The sequence below is a fragment of the Aspergillus karnatakaensis genome (genome assembly GCF_047715665.1).
Source record: "Aspergillus karnatakaensis strain CBS 102800 unplaced genomic scaffold BJY04scaffold_11, whole genome shotgun sequence".
NCBI classification, from domain to species: Eukaryota; Fungi; Ascomycota; class Eurotiomycetes; order Eurotiales; family Aspergillaceae; genus Aspergillus; species Aspergillus karnatakaensis.
Genome location: NW_027395723.1, coordinates 243406 through 266365, shown reverse-complemented (window position 1 = coordinate 266365; position 22960 = coordinate 243406). Strand labels below are relative to the sequence as shown.

General features: G+C 51.4%; 8 protein-coding genes across 8 annotated transcripts; 3 read left to right on the top strand and 5 right to left on the bottom strand.

Annotated features, from left to right (window-relative positions):
* Window positions 1-20: 20 nt before the first annotated feature.
* BJY04DRAFT_206027 (uncharacterized protein) lies at window positions 21-3295 on the bottom strand (the record flags this gene model as incomplete). Its single annotated transcript, XM_073713663.1, has 6 exons — window positions 21-293; window positions 382-1074; window positions 1185-1402; window positions 1568-1639; window positions 2419-2714; window positions 2787-3295. 6 exons carry the CDS (start codon window positions 3293-3295, stop codon window positions 21-23), a joined length of 2061 nt encoding a protein of 686 aa, XP_073573995.1.
* A 1451-nt stretch (window positions 3296-4746) lies between these two features.
* BJY04DRAFT_225985 (uncharacterized protein) lies at window positions 4747-5805 on the top strand (the record flags this gene model as incomplete). Its single annotated transcript, XM_073718311.1, has 1 exon — window positions 4747-5805. One exon carries the CDS (start codon window positions 4747-4749, stop codon window positions 5803-5805), a length of 1059 nt encoding a protein of 352 aa, XP_073573994.1.
* Window positions 5806-5850: 45 nt separating this feature from the next.
* On the bottom strand, window positions 5851-7281 carry BJY04DRAFT_215609 (uncharacterized protein; the record flags this gene model as incomplete). Its single annotated transcript, XM_073715516.1, has 4 exons — window positions 5851-6199; window positions 6247-6297; window positions 6342-6391; window positions 6442-7281. The coding sequence occupies 4 exons, from the start codon at window positions 7279-7281 to the stop codon at window positions 5851-5853; spliced, it is 1290 nt and encodes a 429-aa protein (XP_073573993.1).
* A 443-nt stretch (window positions 7282-7724) lies between these two features.
* On the bottom strand, window positions 7725-10446 carry BJY04DRAFT_15565 (serine/threonine-protein kinase). Its single transcript, XM_073708949.1, has 4 exons — window positions 9859-10446; window positions 8977-9800; window positions 8317-8928; window positions 7725-8272 (listed from the first exon to the last, which is right to left on the bottom strand). The coding sequence occupies exons 1-4, from the start codon at window positions 10260-10262 to the stop codon at window positions 7737-7739; spliced, it is 2376 nt and encodes a 791-aa protein (XP_073573992.1). The 5' UTR covers window positions 10263-10446; the 3' UTR covers window positions 7725-7736.
* A 706-nt stretch (window positions 10447-11152) lies between these two features.
* On the top strand, window positions 11153-14132 carry BJY04DRAFT_183086 (uncharacterized protein). Its single transcript, XM_073710408.1, has 7 exons — window positions 11153-11384; window positions 11434-11502; window positions 11559-11592; window positions 11650-11787; window positions 11834-13048; window positions 13102-13523; window positions 13751-14132. Exons 1-7 carry the CDS (start codon window positions 11298-11300, stop codon window positions 14063-14065), a joined length of 2280 nt encoding a protein of 759 aa, XP_073573991.1. The 5' UTR covers window positions 11153-11297; the 3' UTR covers window positions 14066-14132.
* A 228-nt stretch (window positions 14133-14360) lies between these two features.
* Window positions 14361-15228, top strand: BJY04DRAFT_215606 (putative nuclear distribution protein RO10; the record flags this gene model as incomplete). Its single annotated transcript, XM_073715515.1, has 2 exons — window positions 14361-14616; window positions 14723-15228. The coding sequence occupies 2 exons, from the start codon at window positions 14361-14363 to the stop codon at window positions 15226-15228; spliced, it is 762 nt and encodes a 253-aa protein (XP_073573990.1).
* A 333-nt stretch (window positions 15229-15561) lies between these two features.
* BJY04DRAFT_215605 (response regulator) lies at window positions 15562-18199 on the bottom strand (the record flags this gene model as incomplete). Its single annotated transcript, XM_073715514.1, has 3 exons — window positions 15562-15894; window positions 15942-16600; window positions 16648-18199. 3 exons carry the CDS (start codon window positions 18197-18199, stop codon window positions 15562-15564), a joined length of 2544 nt encoding a protein of 847 aa, XP_073573989.1.
* Window positions 18200-19090: 891 nt separating this feature from the next.
* On the bottom strand, window positions 19091-21043 carry sho1 (osmosensor SHO1). The gene is made up of 5 exons (XM_073708937.1): window positions 20864-21043; window positions 20389-20710; window positions 20182-20337; window positions 20003-20134; window positions 19091-19956 (listed from the first exon to the last, which is right to left on the bottom strand). The coding sequence occupies exons 2-5, from the start codon at window positions 20452-20454 to the stop codon at window positions 19447-19449; spliced, it is 864 nt and encodes a 287-aa protein (XP_073573988.1). The 5' UTR covers window positions 20455-20710; window positions 20864-21043; the 3' UTR covers window positions 19091-19446.
* Window positions 21044-22960: the final 1917 nt, after the last annotated feature.

Sequence of the window (22960 nt, the reverse complement as noted above, 5' to 3'; positions counted from 1 at the left end):
TGGTTTCCCCATCTACGCCATCAAACCAACCCTTCCTTCGCCTGCAAAACCCTCTCATACCTCCCTCTCCCCTTCCTCCCTCCAAGTCCAACCTTCTTCACCACCCCAGCAAAAAGCCCACAGACAAATCCCCCACCCCCAGAATAAACAACCAACCCGGCCAACGCACCAGCATACCCAACCCACTGCAACGCACTAACCCTCGTCCCCCATAGAACCACCGACGCCAGGATCAGCAGGATGTTCTTGGGGATACTGACGAGCGTCATTGTCAGCCCGGATGTTTTGCCGATCTATATTGGTTTGCTGTTGTTAGCTTTTGTTGAGATGATACATGATGTGATATTGTATTAGAAAGGGGTTAGGAGGAGGAAGACATACGAGTGTGAAAACCGCCACGTTCAGCATGAACCCCACACAGGCGTTGAGCAGGAGGATGCCGAGGCCTGTGTTGAGGATTATCTGCAGGAGACTCCCGGGCTCAGACTGATACTGAGGTTGGACCTGAGACTGCGGCTGCGGCTGCGGCTGGCTGGAACTGTAAAGAAACGGCTCAATCTCCCCCTTCCACGCCAGAATGGCGTTCATGAGTGCGCAGATTGGCGCGGAGTAGTAGAGGCTTAGCAGGGGGTCCATTTTGGGGATTCCCTTGTTGCTACTACTGTTGGCTTTGTCTTTCATTCCCATCTCCGAGTCTAGAGAGGGTCCTTCTTCTCCCTCTTGGTGGTGGTGGCGGTCTTTTTCAGCTTCTTGCGCTTCCTCTCCATTCTCGTCTCGGACAAGACCACTCTCCTCATCACCTCCCCTCCCTCGAGCAGACTCAGATTCAGACCCTGAGTCCGGTGCGTTTGATGAAGAGCCCGCCGTTATCAGCTGCAACAACACCAACCGATTCGCGTCAAACATCAACGCAACACCCTGCAATGCCACGCCAACCCAACTAAACTGGATCTCAGATGACACCGTAAGCGCCACGCTCGCCGTGATGAAGAGTACATTCAGTGTTTTCGGTGCCGTGAGTGTTGTTACGCCGTAGAGGGCGCTTGTCAGGAGGGTGATGACTGGGCCGGAGGCCTGAAGTATTATCGAAATTAGTGTCTCGTCCAGAGTAGCAAGCAAATTACGAACTGCACAAAATAATAAAAAGGGAGTGGGAATTGGGAGTATTTGGGGAAGGGAATCACCTTCAACATCTGGATAAACCCGACGTTCAGGTACAGATAGGCCATGTTGCTGCACACTAGACTGCCGCTGTAGAGGACGCCGATCGGGGCGATGCGGGTGATGTATAGTTTGGGGGTCATGTTTATTGTCTTTCTCGAGCTGAGGAGGGGCGTGGTGCGGGCGAGGAGTTGGGTGGCGAGGGTTGCGAAGAGGAGGTGCCAGGTTGTTAGGAGGATTGCTGTTCTAGTTAGATATTGACAGAGGGTTTTGGAGATAAAGATTGGGTATTGTGGGATTGGAATGGGTGCTTACGGTAGCCTGTTCGCTGTTAGTAGAGTGAAAGGTTCGGAGAGGATAGAGAGTTAGGGTTATGGAGTTGGGAGTTGGGAGTTGGGAGACGCACGGAAAGGAGTAGATTCGAGAATCCATTTGTTGAAGAGGATGGTGAGGTTTGACCAGAAGATCCAGTTTCTATCTTCCAATTAGCTACACTCTCATCCAATGATCGACAAACAGAGAGCATACAATGTATAGAAGACGATACTCCAGGGCCGACTTGCGGCGGGTTTGGGGTGCATGTTGCAGATTACACTCGAGATCTCACAAAACCCACCTACACTTCCAGCGAAAGCTTTTATTTAACAGTTTAAATGACAGCTCTACTGTACCGGGTCAGAAGACAATTCATTCAATGCAACGATAGTATCCCCACATGAAATGCTGGTTCATGCTCGAAGCAGGGCTACCAATGCAACCCTAAGTCGGGTTACTACATCTACATCCGTATGCGGCCTATCACGTCACCAGCTTACCCTATTTTACATATTAGATATTCATTCTGCATCTCCATACACTCTAAACAACAAAATAACCGTCAGATAAAAAGAGACTACCAAGTATGCGTACAATAAGTGATAAAATAACTCGGCCAAGCATCCACATCCATCCTCCTCTTACACTCCGCCGGATCAAACCCTTCCACATTCGCCTTACTCCCCAAGCAACTCTTCACGTCGCCATCATCCGCCCAACTAAACGGATAGATCTGCTCCCGCGGCAACAGCACCAGCGAATGCCCCAGTTCCTCCCCCTGATCACTCCACTCCCCATCCACATTGACCGGACAAAACAAATCCCAGTCCCTGCCCCCCGGAGCCTCGCGAACCCTTGCACAAAGCTGCCGTCGTAGATTCGCACGCACGCTCGGATCGTTCCCGTGTCCGAAATACTGCTTAATTAAAGGCCCGAGGATACCAGGGCCTGTCATGCCTTCGACGCTTCCGTCACCAGTGGGGTTTGCCTGTACTGCGAGAACCGGGAGGAGAAAGAACGGGTGGCCGGGGGGCGAGGCCATCCAGCCATTGGGGATTGCGCCGAGGCCTTCAGGATCGAGCGTGTGAGCCATGCGGCCCATAAAGGCTCTTTGCATCTTTGCTGCCGGAGGCGAGAAAGAGGAGAGGATTGCTTCGTGGGAGTTTAGGGCGACGTCGTGAGCGACGAAGAGGGAGTCCACGGGGCGGAGGGACTCGGTGTCGACGTCTGCGTACATGCTGTAGGCACTCAAGTTAGCATAACATTTACCGTGAACATAATACCGGAGAGCAGTAGAAGAGGTAACCCACCCCCCAAAGAGAAACATGTAGAAATTCCTCGCCATATCCGCGCGGTTGATCTCTTTCGGGAGAGATCGATAGGTCTCCAGGAACCATGGGAAATACCGCCTCACGAGCTCCTCGTTGCTCTCGTCGTCCCAGAGGACGTACTCCCACTCTGGGTGGAATCTCTTGATTGTGTTCACCCATTCCTTTGCTGATGCGGACATGTTCGTCCCCGCCGGGAACCATGTTTGGTGGATGATCTTCGGGATAGTTGTCCTGTCATTTGATATTGGACGGGCGAGGAGGGTGGATGCTGGAATTTCGGTTGCTGAGAGGGATTCAGAAGATGGGGGGAGAGGTGGGTGGGCGGATAAGGGGTCGGCGGGGGAGTATTGTGATTCTAGTGCCGAGAGGCCAGGGAGGAATGTTGAGGTGAAGGGGTAGATGATGATGAGGAAGATGAAGAGGAGGATGAAGAGGGGGTATTTGCGGCGGGCGGTTTGGGTGAGGAGGTGGCTTGCTTTGGTGGTCATCGTGAGGGCTGTCATTGCTGTCTCAAGTTGGTGAGGAGAGGAGGAGGAGGAAGAGGGTAGGGCTGAATAGAATTCGGGTATAATATTATTGTAAGTACTCTATTCCAGGGCATGCTACTTTCCGGAAGCACAGGTGTAGATGATTTCCCTGATCAAATTAGCTGGAATGTGGGGTATAAAAGCTGCAACCTGCTTGCGGTATCTCGATTTTAGCCACGACTTCCGGATGCGGAAATGAAGCCCTATGTCCTCCCACCACCACCGCCACCGCCAACACAACTGCACAACGACGGCTACCATCTAGGCATACAGTACGAGGCCTCCAATAGATAACCTCTTAAACGTGTCATTTCAGTTTTCGCAATTCACATCAACCTGACCAAGACACTGTCATTTCCAGCAGCACCGCACGCAACTCCACCTCGGATTAGACTAGTGCTCTGAATAAGAGCATTCACTGTAGTCGTGATAGCAACAAGATCGAATAGGAGTTACTGGGGGTTGAAGTTGTGGGCTTGATATAGTGGAGGGATTCAATTACCTAGAGTTGGGTGGGATTGGTACTCTTATCAACAATTCAACTTTCATAGCCTCAGCATGATTAGTCTAAATCTATTCTGAATCTAGTCTTTACACTACATAAGACAAGGAACAGTCTTGAACAGTGTAAGAAGCTTCTATGCGAACAACAGCGACAGTATCTGATGATGCGAGAGTTCGTGTAGCAGTACTTTGGCTCTACTCCGGAATATTATCTTAGTGGACTAGGTAGTTGGTGGCTGCTATATTTTACACTCTGTGAATTGAGTCAGCCCACTCTCAAGGTCGTGTTATGACTGGAAAAATGCTAGAGCCGTTGATAAGTTTGGTGTGAAGTAGAGGGAGGTTGTATTTATAGTAGGCGAGACTCCAGAATCTATAAGGCGCTGGTGAGAGTATTACGGATCAAAACTTCATTCATTCTCATTTATGTAATGCAGTATACTATGCGCAATAGAGCCTCTAGTCATTGCGCTGCATGTTCCGCTCAGATGACATCGACATCGTACTTCCCATGCATAACGTTACCGGTATAGATCGGATACCTAGCCATGAGTTTTGCTATACAGCCACAAGACAAACAAGTTAGAGGTATTAAGCTCGGCTTTGCAGCTATCCAGTCTACACGAAAGCGCAACAGCATCCATCTTTCCCCGCAACATGTGCAACTGACTCCCCACAGCTGACTCGCAACACTTGGAACTATATACCCCATTTCATCCCCTCTCCCATCTACCCTGAAGCAACAACCAAGCAAATCAGTCTCTATCACATCCTCCAAAATGGCCCTCCTACTCATCCTCACAGCAACAACCTTCTACCTCCTCCTCGTCTCCCACCTCCGAACCAAACACCTCCACTCCCTTCGCAAAACCCACTCCCACCTCCTCTCAAACCCCAACCCCTACACCATGACCCCCGCAACCGCCCACTCCATCCTCCTCCCCCTCCTAACAACCGAATTCCCCTTCTCCTACGCCTTCAGCACGCAACTCGCCCTGCTAAAATCCTACGCCATCCCCACCGGCACAAAACTCCTCGTCGCAACCCGCCGCCTCACCTCCCCCTCCCTCGTCGGGAAAAGAAGCGAAGACACCGCAATCCTCCTCTCCGAGCTCCTAATCAACAACCTCGACTCAGAACGTGGCCTCAAAGCACTCAGCAAAATGAACTGGATCCACCGCCAGTACCAGGATAAGAACCAGATCAGCAACATCGATATGATTCATACCTTTGCGCTGTTTGTGCTTGAGCCGCTGAGGTGGATTGACCGGTTTGAGTGGCGGCCGCTATTGCATATTGAGCGCGTCGCGGTGTTTGTGTATTGGAGGGAGATTGCGTTGCGGATGGGGATGACGGGGGTTCCGGAGACGCTGGATGAGTTGGGGAGGTGGGTGGAGGGGTATGAGAGGGAGCATATGCATTTTGCGGCGAGTAATAAACTCTGCTGTGAGGCGACGGTGGGGCTTTATGTTAGGGCTTTACCGTCTTGGCTTAAGGGGTTTGGGGGGAGTGTTGTTGCTTCCCTGGTTGAGGCGAGGGTGAGGCCGTTGCTGGGGATGAGGGAGCCAAAGGCCTGGGTTGTGTGGTTGGTGGAGGGGGTGCTTGATATCAGGGCTTGGCTTATTAGGACGCTGGTGCTGCCAAGGTTAAGGCCTGTGACTGGCGGTGGGGATGTGGATGGGGGGACTGGGAGAATAAGGAGGGAGGTTTATTTGTTTGAGCCTTGGTATGTGGCGGAGGGGTTTTGGGTGAGGGTTTGGAAGGCTTTGGGGGTTGGGGCGTGGAGTGGGAGGCCGTTGCCTGGGAGGGAGTTTTTGAGTGAGGGATTTCTGACGGAGGAGGTTGGGCCGAGGGAGTTTAGGGAGAGGAGTAGGGCGGATGTGCTTGCTGAGACGGAGAAGATGGGGGAGTTTGCGAGGCGGGGGGGTGGGAGTGCTTTGGGGTGTCCGTTTGCTTTTAGTCGGTAGGTGTGGTGGTACATGATATTCCATCTCTATGTAGGAGGTATTGAATCACATCTGGTCACAACTATCCAGCAGTCGATCCCAGTAGCTCCCTGCGTCGACGTCTCCGTCGTCATCTCCATGGGTTGGGAGGTTGCTAGGGTGGAATGCAGCCATTGCTGGCCCGCTGTCAATGAGTATCTGAAGCTGCGGTGATTCAATCGTCCACGAGTCCAGATCGTAAAAGACGGTATCAAACTCGCTGGAGAAACGGTATTTATTCTCGGCAACGTTGTACTTGCAGATATCTCGCAGCTCGTAGGGCCATTTGAGCCGGATTTGTGAGACGTATAAGGCTGAGGTTGTTTCTGTGATGTTGGTGATGCCGGAGACGATCAAGTGGTCTCGCAGGTTTGGCCTAGATTGTCAGTTCGCACAGTATACCAAGCAGGGTGGTATAGTTACCATGCAAAGAAGTCAATTATCGGTGCATGAGGAACCATGCTCTGCGTAACCCTACTCCCATTAGCCTCGTCTGGATATTCGACGAGAAAACCTACGTAGGAAACATATACGACGGGATCGTATGATCCTGCGGAGAAAGATTCCACTGCCCAAGTCAGCCTCAAGCACCCAGCACATCTATAGACAGAAAAATACCTGAATCATAGCCCTCATCAACCTCAAAATAGCCACCCGCTCAACCAACCCCGTCTGCGAGAAAATCCCCTGATCCAGCGCTTGCAGCAACCCCCACACCCGATCCAAACGCTTCTCCCCACGTCCACTACTGATAGAATCCCACCCGTACAAGATCGCCCGAATCGCCAGATCATCATCATCCGCCGTCGTCGACGGAATAATCGAGTCCTGCTCCTTGGCTACATTCGAAATCGTCTCGTTCACAATCTCAAAGTAGTTCCTCGTCCCACTGTTACTCGGGTTCTGGGTATGCAGTGAGATTTTCTTCGACAAGTCCGTGCTTATCGTAAACGGCAGCGCTCTCTCATTGCTACCACTCGACTCCTGTCGCTGTCGCTGCTGCTGATGCTGATGCTCATGCTCATGCTGTTTCTGCTCCTGTCCCGCCGATTTCAAAACCCGTCTACCCGCAGGTAACGTAGTTGCTGCTGCTGTCGTAGAACCCGAACTTAAACTCCCACTCCCACTCGCACCCTCTTCCTCCCCCTCCCCCATCGACCCCCTCGTCTCCTCCAAAACCTCATGGATATGGTTAATCACGCCCGTCAGCCTCTCCGTCTTCAGCCGCTGCTGCTCCAGCTGCTTGAGCAGGGTCGCTTCCATGCCATTCCCCGAGGCGGCAGTGAGTTCCTCGAGGGTCTTTTCCAGCCGCGCAATATACGTCTTGATGCGCTCGCGGCGCTGGCGCTGCGCTTTGCGGTCTGTGAGTCTTTTGCGCTCGGCTGTTGTGAGGCGTGCAGGGCGTGTTGGTGTTGGTGTTGATGTTGATGCTGATGTTGGGTTTGGATTTGGGTCCATGGTCGTGGTTGTGGTTGTGTGCTAGCTGTGTATTGTATTCTTAATGTGAGTGTTTGAATTGAATTAGATATCAGGGATGATGTCGATGGTGACGGATGGTGGATGGATGAGGCTGTCGTGTTGACTATTGACATGTGAAGGGTTCCTGGGTGGTTTGATTGGTGCCCGCAATTCCATTTTCCACGCCTTTGCCCCTTTTGCTTAAGCTTCGTGACTACGTAAGAGTGTACAGTATCTAGGTATGAGAGAACCATTTCAAATAATGTATATCTATGTTCAAGAAAATCTACTGCAGTGACTCCATATCATACACAAAGGCAGCCAAGCAATTACATGTATATATCCTTTCCTTTCCCTTTTCGGCTCTTGATATCAGCAGATGCACGCTAAACCCCAAATGCAAAAATGTGCACGATGCTCCGAACGCCTAAATCCACCTCTCGCATACAGCGAGTCTAGCTTGCGACAGCCAGTTGGGCCACGAGGTCGGACGCCACGTCCAAGAATGGATAAGGGCTCGAGACCTCCTTCTCCTTGTTGTAGAACCGTTTGCTGATCGGGTGCCACTCGGTGTCACCCTCGGCGCGGATCACGTTTTGATAGCCGTCGCACTTGAAGTCCACCATGTAGTTGTTTTCTTCAAGCTGGTACAGCTGGATGTCAATGAAGACCCAAACGCCGTATGACATGCGTGAGATGGAATGCTCTCGGGTGGCAGATGAGGCGCCCGACGTGGGTGTCATCTCGGTGGGTATTGGCTTATCTTCTCCGGGGATGTTAGTGCCAGAAATGTTGAATCGCCGGCGAAGTTCTTCCAGGTCACTGCGACTGCTATGCATGCTTGACGTGGAGCCGGGTGCTCGAACACCTTCCTTCAGCAGACGCGCACGAATAAACCAAAGGTCTTTAGGAACGTAGTGATCGGATGGCAGGTCGGGGTATTTGGTCTGGAGTGGTTCGTCACCAGATTCTGAATCGCCTACAACCAAGCCTACAAGAGTTAGCGAGCGTTGATTGATGTGGAAAGTGACTAACCTTCCGCGGGTTGCATCTCCCAGATTCCTCCTTGTGCTGCTATGGCACGGTAGAGATAAAGGATGGCTTCGTATGGCTGGTTGCGAGAGCGAATACCGAATTGCCACCGTCGCGCCTTTTTCGTAGGCTGGTATGGGGCACTGCGGCCCTCTGGAGGATCAAGTCGCAGCTTGTCAAGGTCAATGATGCTGCGAGAATGGGGCTTCAGAGCTCTGGCTGTTGCTTCCTGCTCTTCGGGAGACCGGGCGATCCGACTAGGATCGTCGTCATCCAGACCAGCCTGGGCTTTCTCCTCTAAGTCTTCTCGGGACCGGGCACGCTCTCGCTCTCGCTGTTCCATGAGCTGATCATGCACATATGGCAAGCTCGTCGGCAGGATTCGGACATGGCTCAGGCGTGGTGGCTCTAAGAGTTCGGGCTCAGTAGGCACGGCCTTCGGGGGCGGAGGGGCAAACCGGCGAGTGCCAGACTTGGTTCGTGTGGGAATAAAGTTCGCATCGTGCGTGTAGGATGTCGGTGGCTGTCTGGATCCAGTTGAAGAGTTTGCAGTGCGTTCTGTAGACGGCGGCGGGGGCACACTTGAAGGGTTCATCATGTTATCATCTGTGGGTGCTGTCAAGGTTAGCCATTTGTTTCCGCGACCAATACTACCCGTCTCACAATTTGTTTGCATCATCTCGTTCTCCACAATGATGAAGAAAGCATCCTTTATGGCGCTAGGTTCAATCGTCTTGAGCGCATCTTCGATATCCTCACGCCCATAGCCCATACTCCTCTCAAGCTTAGAGATGGCCACCTGGCTGATCTTGCTCTGGATGGCCTGGGGTTTCCCTGCCGCGATCTTGCGCGGATCAACCGCTTTGTCTGATGGAATGAAGTCCTCCGGAGGTGGATGTAGGTAGCCGGGCAAATCTTGGAGAAACCAAGGATCCTTGCGAATATCCTCAATAGTAATCCGGTGCACCGGGTGCACCTGCAGCATTGACCGGATCAGCCGAGCGGCCCCAGTGGATATGTAGGTAGGCATGTGGAAGTTGCCTGCGGCGATTTTCTTGAAAAGCGCGGGAATGTAGTCGTCGTCGAAAGGCAGCCGTCCCACCAGCAGCACATAGAGGATAACTCCGCAGCTCCATACATCGACCTCTGGGCCGGCATACAGCTTGCCAGAAATCACCTCGGGTGCGGCGTAGTTGGGACTTCCACAGCTAGTCTTGAGGAAGTTACCATCCGTCATAATATTACTCAGACCGAAATCCGCAATCTTGACATTCTTATCCCGGTCAATGAGGAGGTTCTCCGGCTTCAGATCACGATGGACAATCTTATGACGGTGACAGTACTCGACAGCACAGATAATCTGCTGGAAGAACTTGCGGGCTTCGGCATCGTTGCATCGGCCTCTCCTAACCAAGTAGTCGAACAATTCTCGCTCCGCATATTCTAGCACCATTATGATGTCCGTTTTGGTTGAAATGACGGTGTAGCTAGAAGAGATTCATGTCAGTCTTGGTCAATCGCGCGAGTAAAAGCAAAAAGACATACAGTTTGATAATGTGAGGGTGGCGCAACAGCTGGAGATACTGAATCTCCCGCTCGACTCGTCCGATCATGTCGCGGGATAGCAGCTTACGGCGGGAGATCGTCTTCAAGGCGACCTGGCGGCCACTGACCTGGTGGATAGCCAGCTTAACCTTTCCAAACGAGCCTTCTCCGAGCACTTTCACCGTATGGTATTGATCAAGCCGCTGCATATCCCTCATCGTGGCTGGGGACTGCCTCGAAACCTCACCACCCTTTCCGATCGGGCGAGAGGGCGGGGGCATGGCCATGGCGGACTGGTTGGGATTGGAAGAGTTATCGGATGCGCCAGGGCGTTCGCGTTGACGGTCACGGTCGAAAGAAGGGAGAGAGACCGAGAGGTCTTCATCATCAAAGGCAGCAGCCATCTGGCGGACCGGTAGCTGATGACTTGTCGTGGTCGGATTCTTCTCAGTAGTGGAGGTGATGTGGAGGAGACAACGTGACGTGAAGAATATCCGCCGTTGGGTCCAGACTCGTAAAACTTTCCCCTTATAATTTGCTCTGCGCCGATTTTCACACCGATCTTCAAAGTTTCAAAGTAATAGGGTTAGCCGATCGTGGTCTTGTGGTGTTCAGAGAGTCAGTTCATGCCCGCCCGTGGAAGCGATCTCTTCCCCCGCAAACCGGCGGAACAGAGTTGGATGACCAGGCGAGTCGGTCTCGAATACTTATCATGCGGAGAATCGCAGCGCTGAGGGCAACAAATGCTTAAAAGATATGGAGTCTAGCGCGGTCTATGTGGGAGAAGTTTTGGGCACGGAGAAATGAATGGATGCAGGACAGACACGAGAAGAGAGCAAACGGAGCGGGCGGCAGTCCAGTCCTCTCTCCCTTTCATAATCCTTTACACATACGTCAACCATTATTTGCTTCGTCAGACTACGACCCCACGATGTATCTGGCAGTTGAAACCAGGAATATGTCGACTCGTCATGGCACATAATCTAAATTGAACCTTGACGACCACCCCTTGTTCCAGTTTACTTCAGAGCTTCAGAGCATAGAGCATAACTAGAGCATACCCCTCCTACGAGGTATACGGACAACTGCAGCTAATGCGCATCTGCATTTGCGCAAACATCGCATCACAATAACAACTTGTCCTCTCTGGAGTAGAGCCAACAATTTCGGAAGCACCACTGGTTTAGGATTAGATAGGTAGGGGAGAGAAAACGCATCCAAAGGGCCTGGCTTGGCGTCATGTGGTGGGGGGAGCTCTTTCCGCAGCGCAGTCTTTCTCCGCTCATGCCGCCCTCCAAGCTCCAGCTTGACTTAAAGCTGCTGCCTTCTTACTTGAAACAGCTTCACTCCTCTGCGTTCTCTTCTGCCCAGTACACTGTCGTGGAAACATCTGTTTCCTCGTCGTACGCCTGCCTCGGTTGTAGGCAACGAAAGGCGAGATGGCGTCTGAGCCGACGCAAGAAGCTATTACCAACTTCATTATTATTACCGATACCTCTCGAGATAAAGCCATAAGCTTTCTGAAGGTGTGCTTTCCATGAACGACTCTTACGCTCTGCTAATGCCAAATCCCAGGCCAACGACCTCGACAACAACAAAGCCATTAACGCCTACTTCGAAGACCCAACCGGACCTTCCACCCAGGTAATCCCGCTATCTCCTCTCGCTGAACAAGAGACTTACCAGCATGTTTAATCAAGGTTTCAAGCTATCAAAATGTGGCGGGTGCATCCGGTAGGCGTTTCCGTACCTTAGGTTAGAGAGAACCTTGCTGACAGCAGTTCCGGCCAGCATATGAAATCGAGCACTCTGGCGTACCGATCTCCGTTCCCCCCTCACGGCCCCCGTCGGCTATAAATCCAAAAGACCAAGCGCAAACAACTCATCTACCTCCTCCTCCCTCTCAAGGGCCGACACAAGATACAACGGGTAGGAACATGTGGATGAGCTAGGCAACATTCGCTGACTTGGACAGCAACGCCAGGTAGTGGCTTGACGATAGCGGAACAGGAGGAACGAAATCTCCAGCAGGCAGTAGCTATGTCTCTGAATGCGGACCTCGGACAACAAGAGACCGGTGTCACGAGTTCGAATCAGAACTTCAGTCGCGCGACGCGAGATCACTATGACGAAGGTGCCTGGGCGATGACCCTCTTCAACTCCAGCGCCCGCGAAATCGTCATCAGCCCGGACCCGGTCGACCGGAAGAGACAACCGAACGAGCCAGCGTTCATTCGTCCGACGGAGAACAGTCTGCATCTAAACGGGCTTTTAACGATCTTTCACGCGATACCGCTCGCTCGAGAGGCTCTCTTGTTACGGAACAAGATCCTTTCCAACTACGGACACGATGCACAGTGGTGGAATGGACAACCGATCAACCTCCCAAAGATCGTGACGATAAACGAAGCGCAGGACGGAGACACCGAATGGGATGATATCCTGCACGAAAGTCAACGGATCATGGCCTTCCTGGACTCTACAACGCGGGCTTTCGGTAGCTCTGATGCTCTGGCTGGCCTAAAAGCAATGTCAACATTCGACGCAGAAAGTAGCGTTAGCAAATTCCTTGAGGCGTGGCAGGAATCGGCTCTCCGCGCAGACCCTGGAAATCCGCTGTCTATGGTGTTTTCGTCAATGGCGTATAAACGGCCGTTACAGTTTGAAGATACACCAATGGATGCCGATGACTCGCCAATCGACAAGGAGTTTTTCACGTTAGAGCCGTACATCGAAGCCATTCACGGCCAGACCCTGTATGACGTGCTAGATGGTACTATGTGGGCGGACAGCCCAGGGGAAGAACTTGATGATGTGTGGCTGGAGCATGTCGCAGACATCTTGACAATTCGGTTAGACAGCGTGGACGCAGCTGCAAAGGCAGTAGACGTGAAGGTTCCGGCGGCTTTTTACCCCGATCGATATCTCGCCAGCTGCCGAGAGGTTGCACGAGAATACCGCATTCAACGGCTTCAAATCCGCGAAGAAATTCTGAAGTTACGAACCCTTATGGACCGCTTTTCCGTGTCGAAGGGACAAAAATTATCATCTCAGGTGATTCTAGAGAAGGCTGCCGATGCTGCGACAAAACTCGTCCAAGCTCCAGCAGATACGGCCGCGGAGGATTCAATTGGGGGGCTTTCCCATAAGTTGAAGGCAATCTCGCAGCGAATCGAAGGTAAACTCAAAGGTATGTCACCCCATAAAAGCAGATATACTGTGTGTGCCTGCTAAGCCCACTAGAACTGGATGATCGACAACAGCAAGCCCTGGAAACTCTCAGGAGCTGCTCGAAATTCTTAACGGAGCCGTCACACTCGCCAGGCGAACCTCCAGTTCATAAATACACGCTGAGAGGCGTCTGCACCGAGCCGCATGTTACATACGTCCTACGACGCAATGTCCTCGACAAGCCTGATGAGCCGGCATCTGACGATTACCAATGGTGGCGCCTTAGCTTCTCTGTGGATGACGCAAGATCTCGACAGGCACAGGCCAGGAATAACTCAGCGCCGAACGCAGACGTAATTGGGTATACCGCTCGCAAGGTTCGGGAGGTTGAGGTTCTTCGAGCAGCGAGGGAAGAGTCAAAGAATGTTCTGCTAGTGTATGCCAACAGTAACGCAATGGGCTACAAAGAGGAGGCACTTCCAGGTGCACTTGAGGTATGTCGTTTTCTTTTATTATGCTCTTGTTGGTAATTTTCTGATACCCCACAACCACTCCGTCGCCTTTGATCTAATAATCATGGTTCCTTCCCAAGGAGGTTGGGAGGAGCTATATCTCGCACTGCTTCCTTTTTCCCAGCTTTACTACCTGTTCTTTCATTCGGCCTTTTCTCGTCTCACCATTGAACCGTTTCCTTGCATTTTCAGCCAATTAACGATAGCAGAACTTCATAAACACAGACAATGCCGCCTTTGACACCGAGCTACATGAGTGGGAAACTGCAGACACAGTCCAAGACACCGAGAACGAGTGGGAAGCCTTTGGCTCAAGACCAGCATACCCTTCACCGGCACCTAGGCAAGAAGGTGGTGAAGAGTTACCGGCGAGCAAAGTCAACGTCTTCGACTACCAAGTCTCAAATTTTGACTCTGAGACTGAAGGGCAAGAAATGCAGGAAAGGGGTGGAAAGACTTTACTTGGACAAGCGACAAGTAATTCCGGTCAAGCTAGACAGGATTCTGGACCCGAGTGGGGTTGATTTGAGGCAGCTATCACATTAGGAGGTAGCTTATGACATTATTAGAAACGAAGTGATGTGAATGATTCATTTAGTTATTATCATTTCTTGCCGGTTCATAGTACGTGTACTCCCAGTAGACTTGACAAGGAGCCAAGATTAACGCCAAGACATCTACCTCACCTCCGCACCAGCTCCGCCGTATGTCCTGTTTGCACCTCCATAGCTAACGATCGCATCAAAATACCTACTCTGTACTTCTCTTAGATTTCACCCCAATCCCACCAACCCAATCCCTCTCCTACCCGCCTCCAAAATGTCAACCTCCACTCCGGAACTCAACATCCAAGACCAAACAACCCTCTCAACGCTGCACCTCCTCGAATCCCGCCTCCACCGCCTCACATACCTCCTAACCGGCGACTCAAACTGGACCGGCACACCCAATCCCCCCCAAAAGCCAGCAAGCTATGAAGAAACTGTTGCAAGACGATTGCAGAATCTCGAGCGGAAACTGTTACTGTTAAGCGAGAAAGAAGGTGGCGGCGTCGTCAAGGATATTCTAGCGATCTGTAAGTTACTTGATTCCCCCCCATCCTTCCATCATCTTTTTACGTACGAGAGACCGTTAAGTTCGCCAATTGCTAACCGCCAAATCTTTCGCACTATACTATATAGACGACCGCTTCCCCGAACTCTTCAAACCATCTTCCTCTCTAGCAACACCCTCAAATCCAAATCCAAACGCACAGTCACCAGACACCAACGATACCGACGTCCCCTCAGTCTCACCAACCCACGAATCCCCCTCCTTAGATCAAGCTATAGATAATCTGAACCCCCCCCTTGAAATTCAGAAATCCACTATCCTCGCCTACGCAACTACCCTCCCCGAACTCGCCTCCCGCCTGACCTCGCTAACCGACACCCCAATTCCAGACGCGGAACTTTCAGCGGCGCTAATAAATTTGCAGCCGCGGATGGGTGTGCTTTCGAAGGTACAAGAGGAGCAGGCGAGGGAGATCTCGGAATTACGGGTTCGCAGCGCTAATGCCGTGAAGAGGTTTTATGAGCTGGGTGTGTTGGGGGCCGGAGAGGTTTGGGGGGAGTGGGAGGGGAGGGTGGAGGGGGTTGAGAGGGGGGTTAGGAGGGGGGAGGTTGCTGTTGCGAGGGGGAGAGAGTGATATGTGGGTGCTGGGGTTTGTGTGGGGGGTTGCTTGTTTGGTGTGTTACTGTAGACTATGAGATACCACTTTGCTTCTAGCTTTTATTCAAGTGTCATGATTATATTTGTTTCGTACGCTCGCTCGTGATATGAGTATAGCTGGCTGGACTCCCATGTACTGAGCCGCAACATATAAATCGATAAGATAAAGTCCAGATACAAATGGCTATGCTGGGTATCTAGCAGACAACAACAGGTAGAGACAACAAAAGTAGTTAGTTAATTCTTAAAGAGAAGAAAGAATGTGCATAAAATATGCATGTGTGAAAGAATAATTCTTATCCAAAACATCCTAAAGAGTCCCGTCCTGCAACGGGCGATCCGCATGCAATGAAGCAGGCGAGTCCGAGCCGTCCCCGCTATCCGGGGAATCTTCAATCAGGTCGTTCCGCTTCAAATGTCGAGATTTGTTCTCGAGCTTCTTCGCTATTGGGGACCCGGCGACGGGTGATTTCTTTCTTGAGGAGCTGGCGCTGCGGCTCTGTATTGGGCTGGAGCGGCCGGAGCCTGATGAGCCAGCGTCATCAGCGAATCCACGCCATTTGCGCCAGCCTTCGAAGTCGATGAGGGCTTGCATGCAGCCCCATTCGGTAACTTTCTGCTCTAACCATTCGAAGCGAACGGGCTGGTATTATTAGTTTTGCTCGGAATATCAACAAAGCTAGGACATACCTTGGTCAAGAAGTCATTGCAGCCGGCGGCCAAGGCTTCGTGACGATCACTCTGCAAACTGCTAGCCGTCAAGGCCACTATAATAACCGGACTCTTGAACAGCGATAAATCGTGCAGTGTGTCCTCGTCCTTTAAAGGATCCGGCGAAGTTGCGTTTGCATTCGACGCAATCATATCGCCCGATGATTTCTTCGGGAAAACACCAACTCCGTTCAACCGCTCAAGTCGGCGAATCTCTTTTGTAGCATCCAGTCCATTCATGACTGGCAGTTGGATATCCATTAGAACAAGATGGAATCCTCCCTCACGCCACTTGTTTACGGCTTCCTGTCCGTTGGCTGCACACTTCCACCGCACACTAAGGCGCTTCATGAACGCCTCAAGGAGCTTTTGGTTGATAACGTTGTCCTCAACAATGAGCACGTTAATTGGGGGAACGGTTCCCTCAATCAAACCACCGAATGCCCCGCTTAGTGTCGACGCCTTGTTGGCTTTCTTCTTTGTAGGGCCCGGCCGCGGGGATGCAACCCGTGCTGGGGGCGTGTGTATCTTGGCCTGCGGCGACTCTGGTAACGGACCAGGAGGACCAGGTGGCCCAGGGGGAGTGGGGACTGGTGGCGTGGGTTGAGACGGTGCTGAACCTTGTGTACTCACGGAATCTAACAGTATTAGCATGTAATGATGTTGATATAGGATTATAACTCACCCTTTGTTTTGGCAATTCCTAGTAGTGTGGGCGAGTTTGTAGTATGTCGGGTGAGAGGAGGCCGACGGTGACGAGCGCGTGCGCCTGGCGAAGGTAATGGAGGGGCTTGACCGGTTGTGAGAATTGAAATCGACGGCGCTTGGTGAGTGCCAGCAGAGTTCGCCGGGTTCGACTGGTGTGTTGGGGGTGTAGGCATATTGAGGTTGGCCGGCATAAGAGGGAAGTAGTCGCCATGCTCACCCGGCTCTGAATGCGTAAAGTATACATTGTGCCGAGGTGACGGTTTTGGGGTTCGACGCTGAGGGATCTCGATGACGAGGGCTTCCTCCACCTTCTGGCCACCCGGGTAGTAAGAATCCAAGACCGACCAGAGTGGCTCTTCCGGACTGAGGATACGGTCGGGGGTTGGGTGTCTTGTTGACCCTTCACGATTTGCGATGCGTATAATGATGTCAGGCGCATCAAATGTCTTTCCAAGTGAGTTTGCGTACTTCAACACCACTTGATCTCTCAACTCGTCGACCAAGGCATCGTCCGCAGTCGGCAAAAGCGTAGCCGAACCCCCAGGGCGGCGGACCCAGATCTTGCGCAGTCTCATCCCCACGTTCGCTGTCGTTGTGCTCTGATTGCTTCCGGCCCCTTCGGGTTCCAAGATCGAGTTGGTGTCCAGGAGAGAGCTCACCAAATGTTGGTGTGAAGCAGGAAGAAGCGACTGGCGGCGGCTGGGCAAGCTTGGGCGCTTGATAAAGCTCGTCGACGGAACAGGAAAGGACTGATAAGTCTCTGTATCGGTCTTCTCCGCAACGGCAACCAACGGTGTGGTTGGGATATCGACGGGGCCAGGGACGTGACGCTCTCGAGAGCTCAAGGTAGGCGGGGCGCTCGAACGGTCGGGCTTCGGCGATGACGGTGTTCCTGAGGGTGGAAGCGGAAAGCTGAGTAGTTCAGCCGGCAGGCTCTTACGGCTGGAGCCGGATCGAGCACCTTCCCGATCGTGGTTCGATCGCCGAGGAGTAGACGGCTGCTGCTGCTGCTCCTGAGACTGTCCCTTCGTTATAGTCGATGCGGGACTCGAGGTCTGGTTGACAGGTTGCTGCTCCTCGGGTCGCTGTGACGAACAAGACGTCGGTCGGCGGTGGTCCGGAACAAAATAATATTGACCGCCTGATGAACCGGCTGCGCTGGCTAGCTCGTCCGGTGTGTATTGAGACTCGGTAAAGGAGGATATTGAAGGACGGCTGGCGGAGGAGAGAGGCGCAGGAGTGTGGGAGGAGAGGACGTTGGGGGTAGTGGAGATAGGCGGCGTGGTGGTTGCGGTGGTTGCGGCACTGGCAAAGTTTGGCTCAGCCGGTAGCTCCTCCGCCGCCTTCTTCCCAGGACTGATTTCTCCTTCTCCCTGAGGATGGTGATAGTGCTGAGGATGAGGATCGTGGGGGGTGGAGGAGGAGGAGGTATTAGTGGTGGTGGAGGCGAAAGGGAGGTTTTTGCTTGACGTCGACGATCGCCGCAACAGCTTCGCTTTCAGCCTGGTGGACCACCGACGCTCCGACATGGTGACACTGTCACTGTCTCTGACAGCACTGGCAGCCAATTGTATAATGCAGAGCACAAACAGACGGAAACAGAGCAGCAGAAACAGCACAGGATAGCAAAACAGAAGCCAAAACATAGAAATGGAGAGCTTCACAAAGGGAATACCACGACCTCACATCCTTGAGGGGTCAGTAGTTGCAGTCCAGAAGACGCAGTCAGTCGTCATGCTGGAGAAGACAGAGACAGACAGAGACACAAAATCAAACAATCAAGCCAGAGAGAAAGGAGAGAACATGGTGGGAACGAAGGCGACGCGAAAAGAGAGGGGAGAAAACAAGCGATGCAAGATGGATGCAGATTAGCAAAAGAAGCTGTCAACATTAGCAAGACACGCGGGAATAATAACGGTCAACACTGGAGCTCAGACCAGCCAGACAACCTGATTCTTTGGTCGAGTTAAATTGCAGTTTGGCAGCTGTCATTTGTGTCACCAAATATGATCTTCTCTTCTGCCTTTTCCTCTTCTCCCGCCAGCACCCGCCAACTGTCGACATCGAAGTCCCTCCTATCGAGCTATTCTATTGAGATGCAGGTGATCATCCCAAATTCCCAACACACACTTTATATCCACTAGCATTCAATAATCCAACTTTATCTACAGCTGCCAGCCTCGGTTCAACGGTTGCCTTCTTCGGCGATCATCCAATATCCACCTCCACCCGTGATCTTGGCTCTACAAGTAATTTCCCGACTCACCTCCCAATTCCTTCCATCTCATTCTGTTTTCAACGAATTGTCACTCACTTACAGCCCAATCTATACAAATCAAGACACTTCAAGCCACAAATTCCAGCTCAGGGCATCGGTTTCCTTACCGTGGAAAGCTTGAACGTGGATCTGTGAACTATAAATTCCCTCCACGTGGGATTAGCGAGCTTATTTCCCCTACCCAAGAATGAACGTCGTATTCAGTCTCATACATTTAACAAGGAACAAGTACAGTAAGCCATCCTATAAACCTGAATCATCTGATACAGTCATGCACAGATTTGTATGAAGTAAAAAAAGAAAACCCATATCCAAAATAAAATCTTACACTTCACAGAAAAAAAATAACCAAGACCATAAGACGTAACATGGCTTTACAATCCGAACTCGCGCCGAGTGATACAACTCGAAGGGTATCAAACACATTTTCTCGCCAACCGGCGAGGTCCCATAGCAGACCAGAAAGAAAAGAAAAGAGAAAACGGCACGCTCCACCGATCATAGTAGAATCAGGTAGTTTGATGGAGCGATGCCCGTATCTCCGTTGGCTTTTCGTGCTTGCCACCACCGGCCGCTAACGTCTGACACTTCCAGCTCTTCACCCTTGTCGAACCCAATCTCGTTGGCGTCTTCAGGGTTTGCGTCGTATTTGTAGATGGCCTTAGCCTTGTAAGGGTATTCTGTTGGCGGAGGAATCTCCCCGACCCCATCAGGGTTGCTGGGGTTAGGTGGCAGGTTGGTGAAGCGAGCTTGCGATGGGCTGCGGGTCTCTCCGGGGGCACCGCCGTGGTACCCTGAGACCGGTGATGAGGTCTCAAAGCCGTTCAGCTGGGCAGATGTGTACATTTGAGGACGACTCGATGTCGTCTCGGGACGCGCGCCAAAGGCCGATGACATTGGTCGGTTGTTTCCGTACGAGCCAGGGTGTTCTTTGTTCAAGGCGAATGAATCGATGAAGCCGCGATGCTTCGCTTGTGGGGTCGATCCGAAGTAAAAGATCCACGCAATCTGTCGATGTTAGACAGTGGATTAGATATCTGCATTGACAACTCACCTCCACCATGCATAGAAGAATGAAACCAGCGCCGGCGGCCTGGAAGGCAGATTGACCCTTGGTGCCACCATTGAACATCGAGTTTGCAGAAATTGAGCTCATTACAAGTGCAGCAGAAAGGTATCCCACGACCTATTCCAAATTAGTATTGGCGAAACGGTAAGAACGAACTAACATACCGCTACGCCGTATGTCAGACCGGTATCCGTGACGAAGACAAGAATAACTCCAATATTGCAACAGAATGTATAGGCGACGGCCCACCATTGGAAACTCGGGTATGCAGCCTCGACATCTGCGGCGATAGAGGCAACAAAGGCGATCACCCAGCCAAGCTATTCTTATTAGTACGGTTCATAGCGGCTGATGGTCCAGATATAACATACGGTTGCGATGGAGCTAGTAGCGAGAGCGAACGGGTCGCCCAGCAGGTTGCTCATCCGATAAGGCATTGTGTCGGTCTCTCAGCAAATATTGAATGTTTGTGTATTGAATCCAACAAGGTACAGAATGTTCGAGAAACAGGGCGAGATGTAGTATATATATCCCGCGACGTCAGACTCGGTGCGCGTAATGCGATTCGTTTCTTGACTGGAGAAGCGTCGCGATTCGATGACACGGATGCGTTCGGTGACCGATGTTTCTTCTAAGCCAAGGGTTTTAAACGATGGAGTGTGGATAGGCGCAATAGAGCAGCAGTTCGAGTCACTATTCTTCACCAGTCAGTGTCTCATCGATGGTGTGCGTTGAACAGGCAGGCGTCGAAGCGCGGTCTTGCCCGGTCAGGTCGGATAAAGGCTACAAGCCGCAAACAGCAGCCGGATATTGATCTTGAGTAAAGAGAGTAAATGCTTATCATACCTGTAAACTGTAAGGCTGTCGAAAGAAGTAAAGTCGAGATAGTCAAATATGTCGAGGGTTGAAGGTGCGTGCTTGGTAAACAGCGAAGAGAATAGATCGAATTGAAACGCGGCAAGGGCAGTTCGAGACAATCACTGAAGATCCGACAGGAACGCGATCTTCACGAGGCTGGTGTTATGTTTAGAGACTGTTTTGGACCCCTTGCAGGTGCAGCAGACGGAGTCGGACAAAGAAAGAAAAGAGCAGCGCCAGGCTGAAAGGACGAAGAAGGGCCAGACGTCGGATAAGGATATAGACGATGAAAGAGAGGGGGTTAACGAGCGAAAGTCGACGGAGACGAGGATCCGACCGATAGGAAGAGAGAGTGAGAGTGAGAGGGGGCGAAGAGAAGGTAGAAAGGAGAGAAAAGAACGTGGGAGGAGAAAACGAGAGCAAAGAGGCCCGAATGGGGAATTCGTTGGGTGTTGCAGGTGGCAGCGTACACGAAGCGAAGTTCCAGCGGGAAGAAAAGGAGAAAAGTGACTGACTACCTAGGTAGAGGAAAGACCGTGAAAACGAAAGGATTATTGCATCGTTAATTAACGGCGATATGCTGCTACGTGGTGAGGAATGATGGATGGCAGTAGTAATTTCCCACGGTCTGCTGCGTTGGTTCCTTAATTTAGCCCCATTTTGGCATTCTCCGCTCTCCCACTTTGCAGTTTGCACAATAATCCACTACTGCGTCCAGACTCCAGGCTCCAGGCCGAGCGTCAATTCCAACAATCTGAGGCTGATGTGTGGCTTGTTCATGGATTATTATGGATTCCACTCTCGCTGCATGAATAATAGGTAAGATGGCAAAGATCTCCCCGGCCTGGCCAGATCTCTTCCCTCGCCTCAAGGAAATTGCGTCGACAAGGATAAGGACCAATACTGTTAATACATCAGGCCCAGTCTGCTGCAGATTTGCAGAATGCGAATCTCTGGATCTCCATTACGCGTTGATCGTCGCTATTGCCTGAGCCACCACTGAACTCTGTGCTTCGTGTCCGGCCACTGCAGGCTGCGACATCATCTGTGTGACTGTAAGGGCAAACCTGCATATAGATCAGCGGCCAATCAGCCATAGACTGCGCTTCATGATACAATTGCTATATCTCAAACACAAGGCGGCGCTTAGGTCTCTAGCCGCAGAGAGATCTCAAACTATGCGTTTGTAGATCAGGCGCTGCGATCTTTTTTCTACTCCCTTTGCATCATTGTAGAATCCAGCTGAGATTCGAGGAAAAGCAAAGACAACCCAAGCTGACTGCGTCAGGTCCGGCCAAAGTCAACAAACAAAAGGTGAGATAATCCCTATAATTCAACAGAGTAAGCGAACAAAGAACCTTGAAACAGATTTCTATTTCTTTCAGTCTCAACCATCCATGCTGCTTCAACTATAGCTTTCAGCTGCTATTGGGGGCGAGAACTCTTCGATTCCTTCATTCTACTCTGCCTTTCAGAATTATCCACGGCTCATAGAAAGTGTCAGCTTCAAATCCAGCAAAATACGAAGAATACAGCAGTCAATCTCAGAGACCTTTGACCTCTTTACATCTGAATGATATACACTAGCCACATACTTTCATACTTTAAGCTGATAGCTAGTGTTGCACAATGCATAGCCTTCCAGTACCTTCTAAGAGCATTGGGTCGATTTGCTGCGCTAGTGGTGTGTATATATATACAGCCGCCGCCGCATCAACCCCGAGTACAGCATTGGCGTTTGAATCAACCAAATAGATTAAATAACACGAAGAAAGTAGGTTGTCAAGACAGCTGCCTGCTTACCTACACAAATTCATAACCAGAAGTTTCTATCATTTGACACAAAGAGATCAAAGATCTGCACCATCGAGTACCTGGACGCTTCTAGATGCTAAGCGTGTAGATTGCACTCCATATCACTCTCTATGGTCCAACAAGCAGACCAGATATAAGCACATATCATTTTCACAATCATCAAAACCCAGGCCTAAGGCACCTGGACCAGCCAGGTCCCCTAAGTTAACAAAGAATCTAGTACATACAAACTCCAGTATGGATAACAAAACGACCACCCACCCCCGGGCC

What these genes read in the sequence shown, in the direction of transcription:
- BJY04DRAFT_183086 (XM_073710408.1), top strand. Translation starts at nt 11,298, where the DNA reads ATGGCGTCTGAGCCGACGCAAGAAGCTATTACCAACTTCATTATTATT. An exon ending in AAATGTGGCGGGTGCATCCG is followed by an intron (nt 11,593 to 11,649) that starts GTAGGCGTTTCC and finishes AGTTCCGGCCAG; the next exon opens with CATATGAAATCGAGCACTCT. An exon ending in CACTTCCAGGTGCACTTGAG is followed by an intron (nt 13,524 to 13,750) that starts GTATGTCGTTTT and finishes TAACGATAGCAG; the next exon opens with AACTTCATAAACACAGACAA.
- sho1 (XM_073708937.1), bottom strand. Translation starts at nt 20,454, where the DNA reads ATGCCTTATCGGATGAGCAACCTGCTGGGCGACCCGTTCGCTCTCGCT. An exon ending in GTCTGACATACGGCGTAGCG is followed by an intron (nt 20,135 to 20,181) that starts GTATGTTAGTTC and finishes AATTTGGAATAG; the next exon opens with GTCGTGGGATACCTTTCTGC. An exon ending in TTCTTCTATGCATGGTGGAG is followed by an intron (nt 19,957 to 20,002) that starts GTGAGTTGTCAA and finishes TAACATCGACAG; the next exon opens with ATTGCGTGGATCTTTTACTT.
- BJY04DRAFT_15565 (XM_073708949.1), bottom strand. Translation starts at nt 10,262, where the DNA reads ATGGCTGCTGCCTTTGATGATGAAGACCTCTCGGTCTCTCTCCCTTCT. An exon ending in CACCCTCACATTATCAAACT is followed by an intron (nt 9,801 to 9,858) that starts GTATGTCTTTTT and finishes AATCTCTTCTAG; the next exon opens with CTACACCGTCATTTCAACCA. An exon ending in CGAGATGATGCAAACAAATT is followed by an intron (nt 8,929 to 8,976) that starts GTGAGACGGGTA and finishes TAACCTTGACAG; the next exon opens with CACCCACAGATGATAACATG.